This window comes from Cannabis sativa, chromosome X (genome assembly GCF_029168945.1).
Source record: "Cannabis sativa cultivar Pink pepper isolate KNU-18-1 chromosome X, ASM2916894v1, whole genome shotgun sequence".
In the NCBI taxonomy this organism is placed as follows: Eukaryota; Viridiplantae; Streptophyta; class Magnoliopsida; order Rosales; family Cannabaceae; genus Cannabis; species Cannabis sativa.
The window spans coordinates 60245176-60269858 of NC_083610.1; the positions used below are offsets into that span (position 1 = coordinate 60245176).

The window sequence follows — 24683 nt, forward strand, 5'->3', positions numbered from 1 at the left end:
TGGCAAGCTAGAAATGAAGTGTATTGTTTTTTGAAAGTAACTAGAATATAGATATTATTGTAAAGAGGATAGTGGAAATTGTGAAAAATAGAGTGTTGCTTGTTTGGCCAAAGAATATTGGCAAACAAGATAGAGAGGTGGTTTGAGAGATAATAGTTTATACATTTGAATCATACATGTATAGTTATGGTAAGGCCTTGTATGTACAAAATGTAAGTGATTAGTTATATTAGAATACAACTCTGATTTTTTTTAAAAAAAAAAAAAAATACAAGTTATAAATTGACAAAGGGACTTATAATATTTTGTTGGATAAATGACACTTAAATAATTAAAGTTCAACTAGGAGCAGTCTACATGCAATAGTCCTTTAGGATACATAAATATGTTTGCTCAAGAAATTAAATTAAGTCACCCTAATTTTTCTTTTCGGAATAAGTGGAGTTTAACATTCAAATATGTATATAGTAATAATGAGGAGCCAAATCAGTCTTTTGACATAAATGGCTTATAAGTATGGAGATTCTTGTAGAGTCCTTGAATGGCACCAGTACCAGCAGCCAAAGATAGAAGAAAGCACACTAAACTGAGAAGTTGGAGGCCAAACCACTTGGCAGTTCGTCTGTGAATCTTGTTAATGGAAATGTGCATCTCGACTGGGAAGAACACCACGATTGGCCAATACCCAATAGCACCCATAAGTGCCAACATATCAGTGAAGAAAGGCAAAGCTAAGGCAACTACAGTTACCATCACAACAAACACTGTTCTCCATGTTAGCCTAAACAAGTTTATACTCAACAATGTTTTCTTCTTACTACTCATCATGATGGTAGGGCCAGCAATTGGGTAATTGGTGGTAATGAATCTTGACTCAGGCCACCTTTTTCTAGCCCACAATTCCACTATTCGAAACACTGGTTGGATTAGTACCTGCATATTATATATATAAAGATTAAATTGCATCAAAGCTAGCATAACTTTATTATTAATTAATGCGAATATAATATACATTAACTAAATTAGTAACGTAATCATCACACCTGATATGCTCCAACTAAGTGCACCACGATGAAGAGGTTAGCCAAATCGATGATCCAAGAAGTCTCATGAAATCCAAAGCCAGCGAGTAGATTCTCAGGTGCATGGTTTCCAAACGCGGCATAGCCAAAGCAACCACACATCAGAAAAAATGTTGTCATGATTGATACGCCTATAGTACTCGCTTTCTTCATCACTTTGTTTTCAGATGGAGATGACTTCAATGTGTCCTGATGAAATCATTTTATTGTACAATTATATACCATGTTTATAAATGGTGTCCAATTTTACATAAATGATTAAATTTAAAATATTAATCAAAATTATTTAAATTAAGCAATCATAAAAATACATGTCATGAGGGGGTGGTATCTCATGAGTAACTAACAATTTTTTTATGAGAAATGCTAAAAGGCGCGAGTGTTGTCTAGCACCCTCCTCGTTATCATATTGTTATTAGTGTAATTAAGTATCGGGTCCTATATATTTGCTTCATTTTTTTAGTTGAACTACATTTATTGTTTGCCTTTTTTCATTTGCTTTTGAAATACGAACTCTCTCTAGTTCAGACGAATAGTTCTCTTAAAAAACAAAAACAAAGAAGACTTTTTTCGGTACTAAATATATATATATATATATGCCGTCTTGTTCTCCGGCACTGTACAATCGTACAACCGTCCACCGCCACGTAAAGATATCAGCGTTGATTACAACAAAGACGATTACCATGATTCTTCTCCACAACAGGTATTTCTATATCAATATATTTCTTTTTTTTTTATTTAATTGGTTCTTGAGTATATTTTGTTTTTCCTTTTTATTTTTATTTTTTCTTTGATAAAGTATAATTGGTATATGGTTTATGATGTTAGAAAAGTTTGGTTAACAAAAATCAGTTTCAGTTTCAAAAGTTTGATTCAGAAAGTACTGTATGATCGTTGTCGTTATTTGTTTTAATTTTTTAATTAATTCAAATCTGTCGTTTATTTGATTTTGCCTCATTTACAATAATATTTTTAAAGCTTTAAAATAGAAATTTTTTAAAAAATATTTTGATAATTTAACTAAAAATAGGAGGTGGATATCTATAACATAGTATCAATTTTCCTCTAGTTTTCTTATTTTTTATTCTTGTGTCACAGATTGTATATAGGTACGGTATGTGAAATTAGATAATACCATTCCTTTAGTTTTGAATCATTAAGATTATTTATTTGGTATTCAATAAGATTGTTTATTTGGAAATTATGTTGGTTTCTTTTTGAGTTAGTGAAAGGCCCCTGTTTTTAAAACTTCTGCTTAAAAGTTTTGCATAGTGTGATGAATTTTGAGTTAATTTTTTATTTTAGTTTTGAGCCTGGGAGTTTCGGCTAGTGTGGTATTGGGTTGAAGGCTGAAAAGGTAGTGAGTTGTTCTCATCTTGTTGTTTGTTATTCATTTGGTTTTTGGGTGATCTAATATAATGGGTTATAATGTAATTTTGTTATAGGTTTGTTTTATATTGATTTTAATCTATTTGCGCCATTATTTATGGCTTGGGCGCCTTACAAGGCTTTAGCACCTTTTATATGGTTGGCCCCTAATTTTTTTAGGGTAGTTTGTTTAAATTTTTACGTTTTCCAGAAAATTTTGGTACAATAATATTTTAAAGTTAATAAGTTATGCTCTTTACAAATTTTATTAGTTAGAATAAAAGGGTTATTTGGTTAAGGTAAGAGAGTAACTTTAAACGATAATGTCTATTAGCTATGTATTGGTTTATATTTTTAGGAATTTTAGTATAAAAGGAAAGTGTTTGGAATTTAGTATTCAAATTCTAGTATTATAATTAATTTAGTAAATTGAAAAATAAGAATCACGAGGATTTTGTAATAAAAGGAGGTGGAATACTAATGGTCCGAAAAGGAATATTGGATCACTTATATTTGGAAAGTCAATTATTATGCAATTTGTTTTGATCTCTAAATTGAATAGGATAGTATTATCTTAAAGGTGTTTATGGTAATAAAAATGATACGATTTTTAAGGAAAGTTTACAAACTGTTTTTCTACATAATAAATAAGGTATAATTTGTTTATACTGAATTTGATTTTTAAGTATTTTTCAATTCAATAAAAGTTGAATAAAATCAATATGTGTTTAAAGTGTAATTTTAAGTTTTAAGGATATTAATACAATTTTGGTTTAATTTAGGTTGAATAAAGACTATAGATACCATGTTTTATGCTATAAATAAAATAATAAATAATTTGACTTATTAAGGATTTTGACATGTTTTAGTCTATAAATAAGTAATATTTTTAAGAGATAAAATAAAATAATTAGTATATAATATTTTGAATATTTAAGGAATAATGGGTATTAAAAGGAAAATTTTATTTATGTTTGATTTTAAAAGGGTAAAAGTAAGGAATAGGGATTCTATGAAGATTATGAAGTAGAATGCTATAATTTAGTTGTTACTAGCCAAAGGGTAATCCCTTTGGCTAGTTCTAGTATTTTTTAGGGAGATCTAGTTGATTAGTGTTGGTTGTTTCTCTTCAGTTTGAATAGTTTTCTAATTAAAGTTTTATGCTGTTTTTTGATGTTTTTTTCAGGTGAAATTTCAGTATTTTATTGAGTTAGGAGCGTTGTTTGAAGATGTTATAGCTTTATTGTCTAAATTTCCGGGGGCAGTTTTGTCCTATGGGGCTTGCTCTAAGATTTTAGCGGTCCATGGTTGGCAAAGCATGCTCTGCGGTTAGACGATGAGCTATCCTGGTTCGAGGAGGTTCCAGCACCGGTGGCGGACGTGGGCGTCGTAAATTCATGAGTGATTTTAATCACTTTGTCAAAAAAAAAAAAGTATCGGGTCCTATATAATTTAATATAATCTTTTAGGAAATATCGCTAACCAATTGCAGGACGCCACTCTAAAAGGTACTAAGCAGCACTGGTGTCCAAGAGCAATGCTCTTTTTTTTATAATAGTTTCTAACACTATTACAGAAAACCCCTTCAATGTCCAAAAAAATAAGTGCGGGACATGAAAATATTTTGGGAAGTTTTCATGTCCAGCATTAATTAATGAACATGAAAGATTATTTATCATATCTAGCAATGCTCAACATGAAAGTTTTGGGGACGTAAAATGTTATATTTTTATTTTATTTTATTATTTTTTATGTCTTTTTCACGTCCAGCTTTGTTGAATAGGACACATTTATAATGTACAGCTTGTGTCTAGTAAAGTTGGACGTGAACCTCATTTAAAAAATAAAAATTAATGAGCACGCGTGAAGCATTCTCTGTCGACCAAATTTAATGCTCTGATTCACGCGTATAATTAAAATATGTTTCTTATATTAAGCAAAAAAAAAAAGGTAAAAGGTGTTTTCCAACTCAAAAACAAAATTAAGAAAGGATAATAAACGTCACATTTTGAAACTCTCTCTCTCTCTCTCTCTCCATACTGAAAATCCTAAACGATAAAATTTTTCAAACTTTATATCTAAAAAAAAGTTCAAACTCTATCTCTCTTGTTCGTTCTTCGTAAAGGAGCTTGTAAAGTGGTCACTGATGGTAAGGACACAAAAATTTAGGATGATTTGTGGGTGACTCATGGAAACTCCTTCTTCCCCAAATCTAATGGGTGGCCTGCATGTGGTTTTGATAAGGTGGCTGACATGTTGATAAAGAAACAGTTACTGCTATTTTGAAAGGGGAAATCTGTCTGGTATAGGAACTGACAAGTAGATCTGGGCCAAAGAGTGTAATGACCGGTTTTCATGTAAATTGGCCTACTTATTCAAGCTTTACAGAGAGCTCCTCATTATGAGGTGGCACCTTCGTTTTGGAACAAGCTCTGGAATAGTAAAATCATGGAGAGGCACAAAGTCCTTTGGTGGAGCATTCTCTCTAATGCTCTTCCCCTTAGGGTCATTCTTAAGAAGAGATTTCATGTTGATGATGTGAAATGCCCTATTTGTGTAATGGTAGAGGAATCTATGGAGCATCTATTCCTTACATGTAACTTAGCTTTCCACCTTTAGAGATTTTTCCTGTGGGGTATCTATCTTGTTTTTGGTTCGAAAATCTGTGTTTGGGAATGGATTAAATTTATTTGGGCTCTCAATACTAAGGCATAAATATTGGTGAAGTTTTTATCTATACTTTAGTTGTGGTGGATACTATTTGGCGGGTCATGAATGAAAAGGTCCACAATAATTACATGCTTAAAATGAATAAATGTATTGACACTATCCATTGTTCCTATGTAGATTTGAAAGTCGCTTTTTTACCCGCTGCGACCCCGATCTAGAGGGATGGCTGGAGCCCTCCTCCCCAGGATTGGCTCAAGCTAAATTGTGATGTCAGAGTTGGTTTGGACAGTTCGTACATTGCAGTGGTCGCTAGAGACTATTTTGGCAAGGTGGTCTGGGTTTCTACGACCTTTGCGAATGCGCTGTGTGGCGACGCATCTGCTTCTTGTTTAGCCCTGGATTCTGCAAAGCTTAATGGTCACAAGTACATCATAGAGAGTGACTCTAGCGTAGTGATCAACTCTCTCAACCACGTGACTTCGTGTTGGGAGATTGAGAAATACACTTCTTCTTGCTTGGATCTCTCTAGATGTTTTGGTGGTTGTATTTTTACTTGTATTCTCAGAAACAGTAATTTTGCTGCCCATGATGTGGCTAAGTGGGCGTTTACCCACAATCAGTTTGGTTGTTTGCATGTTGCTTACTTGCCATCAGACTTATTTTGTAATGACCGAGAGGTTTAATTTTCTTCATTTTCTTTCAAAAAAAAATAATAATTTTTTTTTTGACTTAGAGAAACAATAATAATAATTTAATTATTAATGGGAATGAAACTTACTTGAATATCAATAAAAACTTGAGCATAAGAGCAAGCAAAAGCAATATCACCAGCAGCCGCAAACATTCTCCAAACTTTATCAGCTGCAGACATCCCCACCTCATATCCCGCTGCCACCCCTTTAATTGATGTTCTCCCCTCAGCCCCTGTTCATAATATTACAATATAAATATGTTAATTATTCACTTTCATTTGTAGAATTAGTTGGATTATTTGTGTATTTATTTACATATGAAATAGAGGTACCTTTTACAATCTTTTGAATAGACATTCCTATTCCGATCAAAGAATATGCAAATGACATGGCAGCAGCCAAGGCAGAGAGCCAAGACAATTTGCTGAAGTTTGGAATTTGGGATAACAAAATTTCAATTATCCCTAATCCAATCATATGTGGGTTGTTAGAGAATCTGCATGGCATATTTGACCCCTTTTTGCGGTGACAGTTTGATTTTTGTATAGCCCTGATCGATCGATCAGTGTACATCGTTAGTTCAATTAAATTAGCATATCATCAATTAATTTATCAATTTACTTTTGAAAAATAGAAAAGTAGTAGTGGTGCTTACACTAGACTTTTTGCAGTGGTTATGGTATAGCCGATTACAAAAGTGGTAAGATTTCCGTACAGGATCCATCCACATATCTTGCACATTGTTTCACCTGATTAATTCACCCATCATTAAAATCTTCAATTATTAGCTAAGCATATGCATGCATAAGGAAGCCGGGCTTTATTATTAGGAGAAAAAAATGTGATAAATATAAATATAGGAAAACTAACTATGGTCTATACGGTATACATAAGACTTACATGACTAGCTAGAACATGATACGCATATACAATGATTATATTATATAACTATATATATATATATATATGGTATAGTTAACTATCTAATTTGGTACCTAAATTGGCGTTGACAGCTTCGATGTAGGAGTAATTTCTTCTGCCGGTGACTGGATGAGGACTTCTATAGCAATCAGCCAAGAGAGTGGCAGTATAGAGTGAAATGGCCGAGAAAAGCAGGAGAATGCCGACACCCAACACCCATCCCAGCTGTGACATCGCCCATGCCAGCGACAGAACTCCCGCCCCTATAGCCGCCGTTATAATGTGTGCACATGCCGTCCACACAGTGCCTACACAATCCAATGCCCAATTTCATTTAATTAAAAAGTTAAACCTCTGTTGAGAATTCATCAGTCTGCCTTATCAGCAAAGCACATATGAAATTTAGAAATCCAAATAATAAGCACTAACGAAAACTAAATAGAGTTCTACACAATAGGCTTTATTAACCATAGACTGGGGAGGGCCGGTCGGCCTAGGCCGACGCCTACGGCCACTCAGTCTAGGGCTCCAATTTTTTTCTGTTTTAAAAATAAATAATTAGAAATTTTGTTCTTGAATTTTCGACAATACTGATTTTGTCTTCTAAAATATATGGCTTGTTAAAAATTTCTATTGAACTTTTAGTACTATCAAATCGTACCCTCTTAAAATAGAAATAAGAAAAATTCAACATTTTTTTGGTAAATTTTAATAGATTAATTTAAATCTTAAAAACAATTATTTTGAATGATTAAAATAATTAAAAAAGAAATTAAAATTTTAAAACTAATTAAGCGATTTAAAAAATTATTTATTTTTATTAAATTAATATATTAAAATTCACAATATTTGTGAAAATTAAATTTTATTGGAACAAGTTTGAGTATATTTTTTTCTAAGAAAATATAAATTTATTTAAGTAAACATAATACTTTTTTTTAGCTTAATTTTTATTTTATTTTTCAAAATAATTTTATATTTTTACTGAATTTTTAATTATTTTTTTTATTTTTTAAAATACGAGTTTATAAATATAAATAAACTTGATTTTTTCTTAAAAAAATCTTAGTTTGATTAAATTATTTATTGAATTTTAAATAATTTCGGTTTGATTTTTTAACGTACCTGGTGTTAAATAAAATAAAATTTTTAAAAAAATTTGAAGAATAATTTAAATTTTTTAAGTAAATTTAATATTTCATCAGACTTTTTAATAATTTTTATTAATTCTTTTCATAAGTAATATAACATTATAATTTTTAAAATTAATTCTTTTATTAAAAGAGGTAAAATTTTGTGTTGATCAAAGTTTCGGGGGTAAAAATATTAATTTTTAACGATAAAAGAAATAGAACCTAACAGAAGGAGTATAATTATGCAATTATTATATTTTAAGAGAAATTTCAAATTAGATAGTGCTAAAAATTCAAGAGACAAAAATACTAATTATTCTTTAAAAATATACATCGTTTTTAGTAATTTTCAAAAATATATACGTATAATATATCTTTTAAATAAGAACTCAATGATTTAAATTTTTTCTACGGGCATAAAATTTCAAAACCAGCCCTTCCATAGATATGAAAAAGGGTATTTTCAATATTTTACCCAAAATTGATTTTATTTATAAAATTCCATTAAAAAAATTTATACATAATTACCGTTATGTCACATCAGCATACATACTGAAATTCAAAATAATTACTAAAAGGCTAATTAGTAATTTTTCCCCATGAACTTTGACATGTAGTAAATCGTGCCCCCTGAACTTTTTTGGGCGTTAAAAATTCCTCCTGAACTATTGAGATTGTTAAATTTAAGGACTTTTGTCTAATTTCATTCAATTTTACTGTTTCAGTGATTGTTTATGTACTAAACCATATGCTCCCTAGACTTTGATATCTACCAAATCACGCACCTCAAACTTTGATATGTACTAAATCATGCCCCTTAAATTTTCATTTATGTTAGAATTTTTTACTAAAATTAGACAAAAGTCCTTAAATTTAACAATCTCAATAGTTCTAGAGGAATTTTTAACGACCAAAAAAGTTCAGGGTGGAAAAATTACTAATTAGCCTTACTAAAAATAGAAAAAACTGGAAAAATCTCGTTTCCATAAATTTTTGTTTTTTGGGAGTTTGGAAAAAAGCAACTATTTAGTTGCTTTTGATGTGAATAATATATCAATTGGTTACTTTTTTACTAAAAAAATTATTTCAAAATTTTATACATATATAAATAATAAAATAACCATTTTAATATGTGAGAAACATATATTTTTTTGTCTCCAAAAAATAACGACTAATATTAAAAGAAATTTATTTATTTCTTTTTTTCTTATATATTTTTAGGTTATATTATGTTATTTTATTGTTTGAGATACCTTAAGATTAGATTTTTTTTTTTTTCTAATGTAACTCATATGATGTTTAGATACTATTCAATTTATTTACAAATTATTTTATAAACCTATTAAAATAGTTTTAAAAAATAAGTTTATCTTTATTTAATCTTGTAATGTCTAAATATAAAAATAAAAAAAATATATTATTTAGTTACTAAGTTGTTTGATACATTAAATTTTATTAAAATTTAAATATTTTTTATTTATTTATTAAAAAAAATATAAAAAAAAAAGAGAATATTTGACAAATTTATCATTATTATAAAAAAATAATAATTTTACTATATATGGTTGAGCTACATAAAAGTAAAAAAAATTAAGTAGCAAAAAAAAAATGAAAAAACGTGTAACCTTCCATGCTTAGAAGAGACTCACTAGTATATGAGTCCGTGATTAATTTTTTTATAATATTTAAAAAATTTATAAATAAATACATATATATATATATTAAAAGCTCATTAAAAAAGACTAAATTGTTAAAAGAAATATAAAAACAAAATTATTCTGACACATATAAAAAGAGGAACAAGACTATACATAAATGTACCTAATATAACTATAGTGTAAATAGCATGTATCAATTAAATTTTCTCAGACCAGGTTACTTTGGAGGAGAATGAAGCAATTTGCAGCATCCCGAGCGAAGAAGAGATCAAAAATGTGGTGTTCAGAATGCATCCGCTCAAATCTCCTGGACCCGATGGTTTCTCGGGAATTTTCTTTCGAAAATACTGGCCTACGGTTGGTGGTCAAGTCTGCAAAATGGTTCAAGAATTCTTCTCTAGTGGCATTCTTCCTCCTGCTCTAAATCATACGTTCATCTGCTTGATTCCAAAGAGCGATAATGCAAACACTTTCGATCGATTCCGCCCGATCAGTCTGTGTAATTTTGGTTATAAAATAATCTCTCGCATTCTGACTGATAGGCTGAAGAAGATCCTAGATAGGCTGATATCCCCTCACCAATCGGCTTTCATCCCGGGTCGATGGATTGCAGAATGCTCAGTCTTGGCTCAAGAGGTTTTACATGCCATGAAGAACAAGAAAGGCAAAAGAGGTGTAATGGCAATCAAGACGGATTTGAGTAAAGCTTATGATAGACTTGAGTGGAAGTTTATTCATAAGGTTCTACAAGCCAACAGATTCAGTAACAAGGTGATCTCGCTTAATATGTCTTGTGTTAGTTCTGTAAGTTTCACGATTCTTCTTAATGGTGCACCCCTTGCTCCCTTCAATCCTAATCAAGGGCTGAGACAAGGGGACCCTCTATCACCCTTTCTGTTCATACTCTGCAGCGAGGTCTTGACTAAAATGCTCTCAAAGGCTGAGAAGGATAATAACCTTTGTGGGATTAAAATCTCTAGAAATGCCACCCCTATTTCCCATCTGTTTTATGCAGATGATGCTATCTACTTCTGCCAAGCAACAGAGAAAAATGCAAGCTCCATTATGAGTATTCTGAAACAATATGAAGAATGGTCGGGTCAAAAGATTAACAAGGAAAAAAGTGGTGTGGTATTCTCTCCAAACACAAAGAATCTATTGATGGAGATTATAGGCATGCCGAAGCTGAATGCGAAGGAAAAGTACCTGGGAAATCCTTTCTTCTTTACTGCCAATAGAAGAAATGACTTCCAATTCTTGAGACAGAAAGTGTTGAACAGAATCGAAGGTTGGAAAGCAAAATGCCTTTGGCAGGCTGGTAGAACAACTCTTGTCAGTGCCGTGCTCCAAAGTATTCCTACCTATTTCATGGCTACTTCTTTGGTCCCTCAGACTCTTTGCGAAGAGTTAGACAAACTTTTGGCGAAATTCTGGTGGATAGGGCCTCGATCGGATAAACAAAGATACTGCGGTCTAAAAGGCTGGGGTAGCTTATGCCAACCGAAATGCTGTGGAGGTCTTGGGTTTAAAAGATTTAAAGACATGAATACTGCTCTACTGGCAAAGTTGATTTGGGAAATCCTCCAAAAGAAAGACAAGTTATGGATTAAAGCCCTTAGGGCAAAATACTGCTCTAATTTGGATGCTTGGTCTGTGGAAAAACATGATTTAGACTCAAGACTTTGGGAGAACTTACTGCAAACTAGGGAACTCTGTGTAGCTGGTGCTGGTTTTGTAGTTGCTGATGGTGAGATTGATCTTTGGACAAAGCCATGGATCCCTTCGAAATCGATACAACAAATTGAAAGATGGATTCCACTGTAACCGAATACATGCTTTCAATAAGGTGAGTGACCTATTCAATGATGGAACTCGGTCCTGGAATGAGTCCCTAATTAGAGCCTGTTTTGATCGAGAAATTGCTGAATCAATCCTTAGTATCAAGATGCTATTAGAAGGAGAAGATATTTTATTCTAGAAACCGACGAAATCAGGGAACTTCTCTGTGAAAAGTGCGTATTGGTTGTACCAAGAGAAAAGATTCTCGGCCCCTACACCTATCTGGAAAAAACAATGGAAACAGAAGATGCATCCAAGACTATCTTTGTTTATGTGGAAAATCTTGGCTGATTGCCTGCCAACCCTTGGAAAACTGAGCTTCCTCAATCTCGCTGATAGATCGTGCGTCTTATGTGGTGAACTCGAAGATGCTTATCACCTGGTTGCTAAGTGTAGCTTAACTAGAGGTTTATGGTTCAAAAGTGCTTGGGGACTGCGTTTAGACTCCTTCCAATGGAGAAATGTGATGGACTTTGGTTTATGGTGGACTGAATTGGGAGATATGGACCTCAAAATTTTCGTTGTTTGCATCTATGAAGTCCTTTGGTACTGGCGCAATAGCATTAGAAACAACAACAAACAGTGGACTCTAGAGGAGATATTCAAAGATTGCACTAAACGTGCTTTCGAGTTCTCTTCTAATCCAACTGATTTGGAGGGGACTATAAATGAAGATATTATAACGACCCCCTCCACAGATACAAAAGGTTATCATGTGTTCCAGGTAGATGCTTTGGTTGCAGTCGGTTCTGTTGGAATTGCAGCAGTCTACAAAGGAGAATTAATCGGCTCAGAAGACTATCTTGTTGTTGATCACTTGAGAGTGGAAAATGTCCTATAGGGGGAGCTTGCTGCAATCTCTCTGGCTCTGTCAACTGTAAAGTAGCTTGGTCTGGACCGTGTGGCAATTCAATCTGATTGCAAGATTGCTGTTACAAGTCTAAACTCAAACTCAATGCCGATCCAATGGCATTCCTATCCTTTTTTTTCCGAATGTTTGCTGAAAAGGAAACAGTTTACTGATGTTATGTTTATTTCTATTAGTAGATCTTTAAATGTTATTGCGAATTCTCTTGCTAACTGGGCCCGAGTTCAAAGGAAGCAGTTACAAGGTTCTTTAAGGGAAGTGGCCCCCTCTTGTGGTCACTAGTTTCTTCTGTCTTAATGCATATTAATTATCAAAAAAAAAAAATTAAATCATTCGCGTTCTATTCTATAGAACCGGGCAAGCTTGGTTCTTAATAAATTTATTTTATCATTTTTTTTCTTAGCAAAAAAATTAAATCATTCGCAACATTTCTATAAATGAAATGTAAATGACGTTTCTAAATGCAATTTTGTCTATAAAGAAATGGTAAGCATCTCTCTTAATTTATTGAATCGATCACTCCTCGATCTGATATATAATACAAAGAATAATTATTTTTTGTATTATATATATAATAACCCAAATTGTCATTCCTAATATCTTATAATTCTAGGGCCTTACAATTTGAAGACCGACCCTTCCATAAATATGAGAAATGGTAAGATTCTCTCTATCGAATTGATCACTCTTCGATCTGCTATAAATACAGAAAACTATTGATTATATATTTTCAAAAAACTATCGAACTGATCACTCTTCCATAAGGACCATAACTCGAGTATATTATATTGTGTAGCATTGTCATTAGGCACCATGGTGTCTAGCACCTTCTCGACATGTCGCGTTGCGAATGGTTAGCGATACTCCCTAGCTAAAAACTATTATATTAAACTACATGAAAATCGATACTTAATTGGACCAATAGCAATATTGATACGTAGGAGGGTGCTAATCACCACTGGTACTCTTTAGCATTTCTCTATATTGTGCCTTGAAACAAAAGTGACCAAAGTTGAAGTCAAAAATTAGTGATGGTATTTGTGCACTTCTTTTGTGTATAAATTATATAATTAACCACACTCTTGTAATTATATTTTATGCAATTAATAAATTAGCTAGAATATAATTACGAATAAGGTAATTTACAGGTAAATTCTCTGAAGTTTAATATAATTAGGACTGAACTCCTTAATTTATAGAATCATTTTGCTCTGTCATTGAGAATTATAAGGTTCAATTTGAAAATTAATTGGAGATAAGTGAAGTAGCTCATATTTTTATATATGATTCAATCATTTAATTCATGTGAGATAATGTTCTCAATATCTTTCTCAAGATAATAGCTATTTTTGCTCATCAATCTTCAATCACCTTATCACATGTCGTGACATTTTGCTCGCTTTATTTTTGTTCAGATCTCAAGTGTCTTTGCACCATCTGGATCTTATGTAGTTGGCTAATCATCTGCATAAGGGTGGATCAAAAGCTCGCTAGGGATATAGCTCTAATACTATGTTGAGAAACATGGGGTTCCATCTCAAAACCAATTGGTGATAAGTGGAGTAGCCCATGTTCTTATATATGGCTCAATACTTTTACATTTAATTGATTGATTTTTGGATTAGAGTTTTCATTTGGGGTTTTTGGATTGGAGTTTTTATTTGTGGGTTTTGATTGATTTGCACAAGCTCTCTCCCTCACATGTACACCCACCATTGACGACATCACAGATGTCCACCATCAAGGACGACTGACCTTCTTTTTCTCTCGACGACGACGCTCAAACATCCACCGTTACAAGCTCCCTCCTCTAATAGGTTTTGGCTCTGACGAGCATGTCGTCTCTCCCGACTCTGGCATATCTATTCTCAAATCTAAATATATTTGCTTTATATATTTTATTTTTCTATTTAATTTGATTGGTGTATTTGTTCATATCTATTTTTTAATATATTTTATTTGTATTAATTAGTGTTGTGTATAATATTTGTTCACATTTTGATATTTGGGTGTAGTTTTATCAGGTCGGCTTGGAATGGTGATTATGTTATTGCAATTTTTTTTTTAAAAAGAAAAAAAGAAAACGAAAGAAGAAGAAGAAGAAAAAGAAAAAGAAAATAGAAAAAGAGGAAAAAGGAAAAAGGAAAAAAAGACGTTAATTATTTTTAAATTATTATTTTAGATTTTAATAATTTTTTTATTTGTTAATTATTTTTTTCATAATAAGTAAATAGTTAATATTAGGTGGATTAATGGAATTTTGCCACGTCTACATTCTAGTACACTGTAACAGTCTACTTTGGCACTTAATTGACTAAAATGGACGGAAAAAGTACAGAGCAAAACAATTCTGTAGATTGGGAGTTCAACCCTAATTATTTCAGTCTAGGGAGTTAATCGTGCAAAACTTCAAAGTTGAGAGAGTTTTACTGTAAATTACCCTTACAAATGATGTCCAAACCCCTTTTTTAATTTATTTTTGTTGAAAAGAATTAGAGGTGTTCATAAAATACCCAATTTAATTTAATTCGTACGATCCAATTGGAAAATAAAAAATTTGTACTTGTGTGGATTGAATGTTGGTTGACATATAAAAGTAACCTATTTAATCCACATATATATTTTAAAAATTATATATATAATTAATATTTTAATTTAAAAAATTAGTAATCTAATATATATGAAACTTAATAAATCAATTGTACATGTTATATAAGGAGAATATAATTTAAAACAAAATTAAATATATATATATATTGTTCTTTTTTTTTGAAATTATTTGTTATTTATTATTTTATTTATTTGATTTTGTTATTAAAGACATAAAATAGTAATAATTTATTTTTTTTACTATTAATTATGTGAAAAAAAATATTTTTTAATAAATATTAAAAAGTAACTCATTCAAAATAATTTATTGAATTCCCTCTTAGTACGAACTGAATGAATTACAAGTAAAATAATATAAATTAAATTGCACGAAAACCCTTCAAAAAGAATGGCCCAACATAATTAATTTTTCTTTGCGGTTATTGGCCATCCCATTATCATTATTAAAGATTTTATCTTGAAGTTTAAACTATACAAATTTCTTCCTTTTCAAATTATTATACAAAGAATTGCATTTTATCTAAAAAAAGGAAATTATTATACAATAACACAAAAAAACATATTATTATTATTATACAAAGAAATTTAGAAAAATTATATATATATATATTTATATATAAACAAAAAAAAGTTTTTATATTTTCTATAAAACATTAGGTGATTCTACAATACACCCCTTGAAAAGAGATGTACTGATGCACCCTTGACTTGTTTCGGCATCCAGAAAAATTTTTTAGTCTAAATTTTTTTCATGTTCATGTACATTATAACTATTTAAGATATAACCTGCAAAATTTTGAGAAATTTAGAATAATTTACAATATAGAAAACAATGTTCAAACAGTCTATTTTACACGCGTATAAAATAAAATAGTCACGCGTGCAACACACTATTTGAACGTATTGTTTAGTGTGTTAAACTTTTTTAAATTTCTTAAAATTTTACCGGATGTCTTAAATAACTATAACTTACATGACCGTGAGAAAAAATGTGACTAAAAATTTATTTCGGGTGCTAAAACAAATTAGGGTGCATCAATATATCTATTTTAAGGGGTGCATTGTAAAATTTCCCTAAAACATTATCTATGTGTTTGTTGATAAATAGTTTCAAAATGTTAGAGAATGAATGTAGTTGTCCGGTATTAATATATAAAATAAGTAATTAATAAAGATATAAAATAGAAATTCGTCCAATATTTAACGGGATGTTTGTTTCTTAATTAACCAAAGCGGTAAAAATATTTACAAAAGTACTGATATACAGTTTTTTTTAACAGAACATTTTTCTATGCTTCTAATTGGTTGAAGAACTTAGTTGTATGGTGTTATGGTGTTTTGTAAAACATAATAGTATTTGGCTAATTATATTATTTTATTGTGCATTTCCCATAAGGATTGTGAAGATCTAAGTCATACATATACAACAGGATGTCCGAGCAAGGTCATATTTATGGACAACTCAAATGCATCGACCAAGAGATGTGACTTGGCAATTTTAGAAATGATTGATACTATCTTTAAACTTTCATGTCACGAAACTATCCTTAATTTTGTGGAATTAATTCGTACCTTAGAGAATAAAGACAATGAACACAAATTTGCCAAATTTTCTCATTGTAAATTAAACATATTTTTAATTTCTTATTTTATTTTTTATTGATTAAAGAAATCACTTCTATGTAATTAGTTCTTGTAAATAGTAGTTTATCTCACTATTTAGGGACACGAAATTAATTATAGAGAACACTCAAGAATGAAACTACGATCTAAGAGTAAATTACTCAGAAATATTTGTAAGAGCTTTTGAGAAAGAATACTTCATTCTTTATCTCACGAGTTAATACAACTGAAAGAGGAGTAGGCTATTACTACTATCACGAGGCCGAACCTCTATAAATTTTGGTATTTTCTTTACTTACAATTTTTACTTTCTATTATTTATTTAATCTAATCGATTTAATTAAGACTCACTGTCGTTGGTTAAAAGGGAGGTCAACAATTTATATTATTATTTTAAAAAAAATAATAAAAAAATTGTATGATATTTCTAAAAGAATAAAAAAGTATTATAAAATTAAAAGTATCACGGTAATTAAACTTAAATTATAATTAACAACAATTTTTAAATACAATAATATTTTTTTTATATAAATAACACTTAAATTATAAATTTTTTAATAAAAAATAATTTTGTTTATTAAATAATATAAAAAACTAATAGGAAATTCTACAATGCACCCCCTTAAAATGGATACATTGATACATCATTGTCTGTTTAAGCACCCGAAATAATTTTTTAGTCAAATTTTTTCTCATGGTCATGTGCGTTATAGTTCTTTAAGACATCCTGCAAAATTTTAAAAAATTTGGAAAAGTTTAACACGCTGAAAACTACGTTCAAACAGTATGTTGCACGCGTGACTATTTTATTTTATACGCGTGTAAAATAGACTGTTTGAACATTGTTTTTTATATTGTAAATTATTTAGAATTTCTCAAAATTTTGTAGGTTATCTTAAATATCTATAACGTACATGAATATGAAAAAAAATTAGACTAAAAAATTGTTCTAGATGCCGAAACAAGTCAAGAGTATATCAGTACATCCCTTTTAAGGGGGTGTATTGTAGAATCACCCGAAACTAATTTTGCAATTAAAAATATACATAACCAAAATAAAAATTACTATATGCGCATTGCAGTTAATATTAATTTACTATATATATTTTTTCAACAAAAATAAACATTGTTGGTTTCAGATTGTTTTTATATTATTTTGATGAAGCTCTTAAAAGATATATATTTTTAAAAAATATAATAAAATAAAAAATAATGAGTACAGAAAGAATATGTATATTTGGATAGTACTTAGACATGACATTAGTTATCTATCCATAATATATGAGTACTACTATATAACTGGCTTGACCTTTTGAACTTTGAAAAATTACAAATAAAGAAAGATGCGTGTATAAAATTTAAATCGACATCTAAGAGCATTCACTTTTAGGAGAATAAAAATTATCGGCTGATAGTTTTTGATATTATGGACCAGATAATTCTTATACATAAACTAATCAAATGTCGAATCTTTCAGCACCAATTAAGGACAAAAACGCTAGCTTTGTACTTAGATTATGCAAAGAACATACGTACAATCAACAATATTTGTCTATATATATACATCTACAAGTTATATTCAGCAATTAATAATATTATCATATTTTTTCTTTTGCTTCTGAATTATATAGTCCAGTATAATCGGGAGCTAAAGCATATGATTCCCGCCTAAGCCCAATTTGTACAGGAGAAACACACAAAAGTCACTCTCTCTCTCTCTCTCTCTCTCTCTCTCTCTCATACATTTTAAATTAATATTAATACTTAATTAATCGATCAAATGTTTTATTATTCCCATTCAAGATCAGAGGAAGTTATAACGCCTAGCAAGCTGAGTAACTATTACGAGACTTTCCTTTACATTGTTAAACGGATTCAAATAAGTTGACGGATATAATATCGTTATTGGTATAATTTAATGTCGGGCCTCATTATTTATTTTAATTTAATAAAAATTATATAAAATCACTAATCAATTATAAAATGTAGTATTATATATCTTGGTATGCCCATGACAATACTCCTTTAATTTGGTGTTACAACTTGATGTCTAATCAATTAACAAATGAGACATGTATACTAACTTTAAATCAATATTTATTCTAATTAATACTTTCAATGAATATTCATGGTTAAAAGATAATTAATACTTAACAAATTATATTTCAATTTAGTTTCTTTACTGTAAATATTTTTTATTTTATTAATTTGAAATATTTTAAATTTGATATTTACTTTTTAGACTTTAATAATCTATTTTTTGTTTTTTTTTTTTTTTGCTAAAACATAAAAAAAATTACATTATTTTCTATTTTACAAAGGCTAATTAAAAATAAAAGATTTGTTTTCTTCTTTGTCTCGTAATTAAAAAGAAAAGTATAAATTAAATTGATAACTTTTTGACTTTTTTTAGGCAGAAAATTAGTTATATTTTTGAATTTGCAGAAATACTATTGACTTGACTCAAGTTAATACAAAATTAGATAAGTGATTTGAAACATTCTTAAATATCTTTATTAATTGTTACAAAATTTAATGACATTCATTTATTTTATTTTTGGGAAATATTTTATTTATTTTAAAATCTATTGAATAATTTTTATATTCAAAGCTTTTCTTAAAAAAGTAATAATTATTTTTTGAATTATTAATATTAGTCAAACTCTTTTTTGTTTTCTTAAAACAATAATTTATTACTATTATTATTATTATTTGCACATTTTTAAAAGAAAAAGGGGAAACAAATTAATGAAGAGTTAAGAATTATATATATCATAATTCGCCCCATCTTTTAGTCAAAATGAGTTAGGGTATCATACATGTATATAATGCTTTTTTTGATAAAGAATATATAATGCTTTTTATCAAAGTAGATTAATTAGAGCAAAAGCTGGCACTATATTTATTTATAATAAGAGTATTTCTTTTATAAATTTTAATTACATATATACTATACACCAAACTAAAAGAATAAAATGAGAATTTTCTTATATATATATATTATATATAACACAAAAGTACGTACCATTTATTAGTTAAAGGAATTAATTAATAGGGTGAAGTTATTACTGAGCTTTTTCTTGTTAATCATATTTTTTTTTTCAACTGATCACGATATATTATATATATATATATATATATAAATACATCATGTATATAGCACATAAATTTTTTGTTTCAAAAGATTTACCCAATCAAAAAGACTTGTCATAGAAAGCTGTTTAAGCTATTTCGATGTGTAAAATTGGCCAAGTTGTGAACCGACATTCGCAGAGGTGGTGGGGATTAGAGAAACTATCTATATATCTATATAATTTTGTTGTTATGCATGATGATGTGGCCATCTCTATAAGCTTTGTTTCACTTTTTCTATTTTCTTAATTTTTCTTATTATTTTTAATTTTTCATAATGACAATAGAAGGTGAAAAGACACTAAAAATTTCTAGCATCTATTCAAAAAATTATTAATAATAGGTAACATATAAAATAAATTACAATTACAATTACAATTCAAGTATATAATAAATGATAATTATAAATCATATATTATATATGAATGTTCACGAGAACTTTGATATTCCACCTTAGCTATTTAAAAGTCATTTATACTAATTTAAGCCATTGAAGAGGTGCCATTATTCAAAAGGTTCCGATTGAATCCGTCTTTAAATTTTTTGATTTATATATATATATAGGTGAGATTATGGCTTCATGAAAATTGAGATTATGGAGAGTACTGATTCCCATTATCCAATGACAAAGTTGAGATAACATTTGTCGTTTATTTTTTTGGTAGGTTTCTTTTTAATTTATTTATTTTAATCCGTTTACTCCTTATTTAGTCCTCTTTTATTTCTCTTAATTTGGATTATATTGATTTTTTTTTTTTTTTATGTAATGATGGTTGATCTTATTTGATATCCTAATCTAATGTGTTGTGGTAAATTACTTTATATACTTTTGTGCATCTTTCTATTGTTATGATATATTTGTGATGAATTTAGAGCTTTCTCTTCACACCTAGAAAAGTTAGAAAGCTTCTTTGAAAATGCTGAGTGTTGTATAAACATAGAAAAAATCAGGCTATTTTGTTTTTTTATTTTTTGTTGGGCTCTGTTTTGAGATAGTTGTCATTTATTTAATTTCTTATTGGATGTGACTTTTTTTTTTTCTTTTGAAAATGATTGGATAAATTTAAATTTAAGAATGTCACTAACAATTATTTTAAAATTACGTGTAAAAACTACAAAATTACATATGAGTGATCCATTTTTGTGGTATAGTAATTAACTGCATAAATGTATCCTGTAATAATTTAATACCTAATGCATGAAGCTTTAAAGAGTTTTTAGAATACAACTTATTCCGTATAGGTTGATAAATAGAGTTTAAATAACTTTATGATTTATCTCCTGGAAAAAAAAAAAAAAAAGCAATATCAAGAGAAGACCATCAACAAGTATCTATATAATTCTTTTACTAATTTTACAATCAAGAATTTTAATTTCTTCGGTTTTTATTATTTTTAAACTTTTAAGTAAGGTTAACTGGATACATATATATATATAATTAATAGTAATTTTATAATATACGTAATATTTTAAATTTAGTAACTATTATAATTAATAATCATAATATAATAATAATAGCAATATTGCTATAGTGTTATATTATTATAATTATAAACAAAACAGTAAAAAAATGGGTGATAAAGTTTATTAACTATTATTATTATTATTATTAAGAATATTACTTATTATATGGTGTAATAATTAATAATATAATCTATAGTATAGGGAGAGCATCTCTCTCATGGTTTATTATAAGGAGACTATCCTTTGAAAAATAAAATTAAATCAAGCAGTTGTTTGCTACATCTACATGAAAAAATAATCATGCGATCCTAAATAATCAAGCAGTTGTTCTCTCTCATGGTGTATTTTCAGTAATATAAATAATACAATTTTTTAAAAAATTTAATAGCTATCCTAAAAAATTTATAGTGAACACGTTCATATAAAAAAAAAAATATTGACAAAATACTTCCAGATTTAAATATCAAAACAAATATAAATTTTACTGAAACACCAATTAAAGCAGTGTACTGATAGATTTACTTTATATTAATATAGTATAGGAATATATAATATCTTCAGATCCAATTATTAAGAAATAAAGTTGGTTTTTTTTAAAAAAAAAAAAGTTAGTTCAAATTTTTTTATATCTACTCTTTTTCTTTTTTTATCTATTCAGTAGTTGTAATATACCATTAGTAAAAAAATAAAATTAAATAATGTATAAATTTCTATCTCAAATTAATATTCATATATATTTTACAAAAATATTAAAAACTAAATATATAAATTTATTATATTACAAAACCGCGCAAAGCGCGGTAATGTTTCCTAGTTATTATATAAATTGGATTAAATTAAAAAATGGTGGGGGAAAGTAAGGCTTGAAACAGATTCATTGATAAGCGATTGCTAGCTCGATGATATGTCTTCTTTTTTTGGTTAAGTAGTGGAAGAATGTAAGCTATTGCTTCTTTCAATTTTTTTAAATTGTCATTTATTAAACGTTCCGTAAATAAAATTGCTTCGTATGACTGCAGTTTGTATTCAGATCGTAATTTTAATTTAAAAAATACTCTTAACTGAAATTTTATTTATTTTAATAGTTAAAGCAATTTGATTAAAAAAATTAGCATTTCCTTTTAGAAGAATAAATTAAAAATTAAAAAATTCTCAAACAAAGACTAGTCATAAATAATAGGATGATATTTTGGTGGAAATTTTTATGCTAACATATTATATTATTTAGAATAAATACATATGTATGCTATTCTATATGTATAAGTTCTTCCGTTGTGGTCCTCCTTAAAAATTTGACATATGCATGACATAACATAACTATGTCTATTGGTAAGCATCGCAGAAAGCAAAAGGTCAAAAAATAAATAAAAAGAGAAATAATTTTAATTTTTTAATAAATAATAATCATCATTTGGATTCTTAATACTTGTTTTTCAATCTGTGCATACGAACCCGATTCCCGTGTGACTGTGGTGGTGGCATGGTTGTTAGCTTTAATTATCTTGAGAACATGACTTTATATACATAATTTAATTGATGGAATGATAGACCAGATTTTATGTGGAATGACCTTCCTCGTTTCGTTTGGTGTTTGCTGTTTTTGTTTTTTCACACTTATACGAGTGTGTACAGTTTTCTTTATTTCTATATTTCATAAGAGCCTGTATTCGTTTCAAAATAATTGATAAAAGCACAAAGAAATAAGTAAAATAATAATATGCTGGGCTGTCGTAGTAGACTATGATTTTATTTCGCTAAATTTTTACTTTTATTTATAGTTAGCATTAGGGTCGGTAAGCGAGTTAGGCGTGTGCCTCGACCTCCGACTGTTTAAGGCCCGAAATTGTAAAAAAAAAAAAAAATTGTTAATATATAAATAAAATATTAAATAAAAAAAAATATAACAGCCAAAAAGTCAAGGGATCAATTCTTAATCTTTACAGAATTTTTAAAAGATTTACCATCACACTAAATTATTAGATTATAATAATTAAACTATATATACAAGGTTCCAAAATTTAATTTTGTCTTAAACCTCATACAACGGTTTGGATAACTATTATATGAAGATATTTTTTTTAATAAAAAATACCTTTTAAAGTGTTTGAATATCATTAAAAAAAATCTTCTAGAAGTAAATTAAGAATTATATAAATTATTTTAATTTTTAAAATAATTTCTCAAAAATTATTTTGGGGAAGTTACAAATCCTAACTTCTTCAAAAGATTTTGAAATTAAAAAAATATATATATATCTTATATCTAAACATCTGTAGAAGGGCATTTTTTAATTCTAAAAATTTAAAAAAAAAAAAAAACTTATAGAAACTAAGTCATGTCATATATTATGGCCTCTTCCATACAAATTAACTATAACAGAACATTAGGTTAATTCTTTTTTAATTGGCCCTTTAAGAATATAAATAAGTTAATTCAAGCGAATCAACATTATTTCAAGCTACTTTTGTTAATCTTATAATTTCAAAGTTCATTAGGACTACGCGCTCATACGTATACAACGACCATATATACATTACTTATTTTAAGCACGAGCAACAATATGTGCATATAAAGCTACTATGCAAACACACACACAAACATATACATACATACATATATATTTATATAAGTAGAGTTTGGATGGAGATTGAGAAAGAAAACATACCGGTTCTTTTGGGTCTCCCATCATCGTCTACTTCTTGGGCTTCCTCTTTTTTCTGAGGCGGCAAACCAGTCTCGAAAAAACCATATTCCATTATTTGATCAACTGGCTCGGTCATAGTACTTCCCATTCTGAGACTATTTCTCTCTTCCTTTCTCTCTGTATACAATATATATATATATATAACTGTAACGTTAATTATATACTGTATCTGTAAAAGGAAAGCTAGTGTTTGGAGGAGAGAATGAGTCCAAACTTTGTCAAGTGTACGTATATGAAGTGTGCACTTAACACAGAATGTGATATTAATTGGTCTCTATTATATATAGTACTCAATATATATATAAGATTAGTATACAAATGGATGCACTATTTATATTATTATTTTTTTAATCATATTAATATTATTATAAGATCATTATGCAAACTTTGAAAGTCGATGCTACGTGGCGTGAAATAATTGGAGTGAAAAATTATTCTCCTTATCATGAAAGGAAAGATATATGATGCAAGAGAATTGTTTTGTTAGTTGCCAAGTAGTAGTGGAGTTGATAATTTATATGACAATTTATTAATTAAAGCATATGAAAAGTATCTATTTTCGTGAGCAGAATTAGGAATTAGTATCCTCATTTCCAAGTTCATATGTATTCAAACCTTCACTAACAATGAGGATATAAGCTCCAACACATCCCTTGACTCTGAATTAATTAATACATATTTTTTAAATTAGTTTTTTTTTTTTTTTTGAATAATGTACATTTAAAATAGTTTTATTGAACCAAAACCATCACAAATTTGACAGAGAAATTAATATAATAATTTTCACAAGTAAAAGTAATATTTGAAATAAAATACGTGCATATAAATGAAATTATGTATACAGTGACATTTAGTAATACTTTTGTTTTTAAATTTTTTAATTACAAAAATAAAAGTACAATTTTTGTTTTTAAAA

At 28.6% G+C, this 24683-nt stretch overlaps 1 protein-coding gene across 2 annotated transcripts; it reads right to left on the minus strand.

Moving 5' to 3' along the window:
- Nucleotides 1-303: 303 nt before the first annotated feature.
- Nucleotides 304-24111, minus strand: LOC115721143 (amino acid permease 6). Of its 2 annotated transcripts, none has more exons than XM_030650398.2 (7): nt 23729-24111; nt 6811-7044; nt 6471-6564; nt 6148-6365; nt 5902-6047; nt 1044-1271; nt 304-933 (listed from the first exon to the last, which is right to left on the minus strand). In XM_030650398.2, the coding sequence occupies exons 1-7, from the start codon at nt 23853-23855 to the stop codon at nt 487-489; spliced, it is 1494 nt and encodes a 497-aa protein (XP_030506258.1). In that variant the 5' UTR covers nt 23856-24111; the 3' UTR covers nt 304-486. The 2 variants fall into 2 exon arrangements, with proteins under 2 accessions (XP_030506258.1, XP_060961497.1); XM_061105514.1 differs by lacking the exon at nt 23729-24111 and adding an exon at nt 7166-7264.
- Nucleotides 24112-24683: the final 572 nt, after the last annotated feature.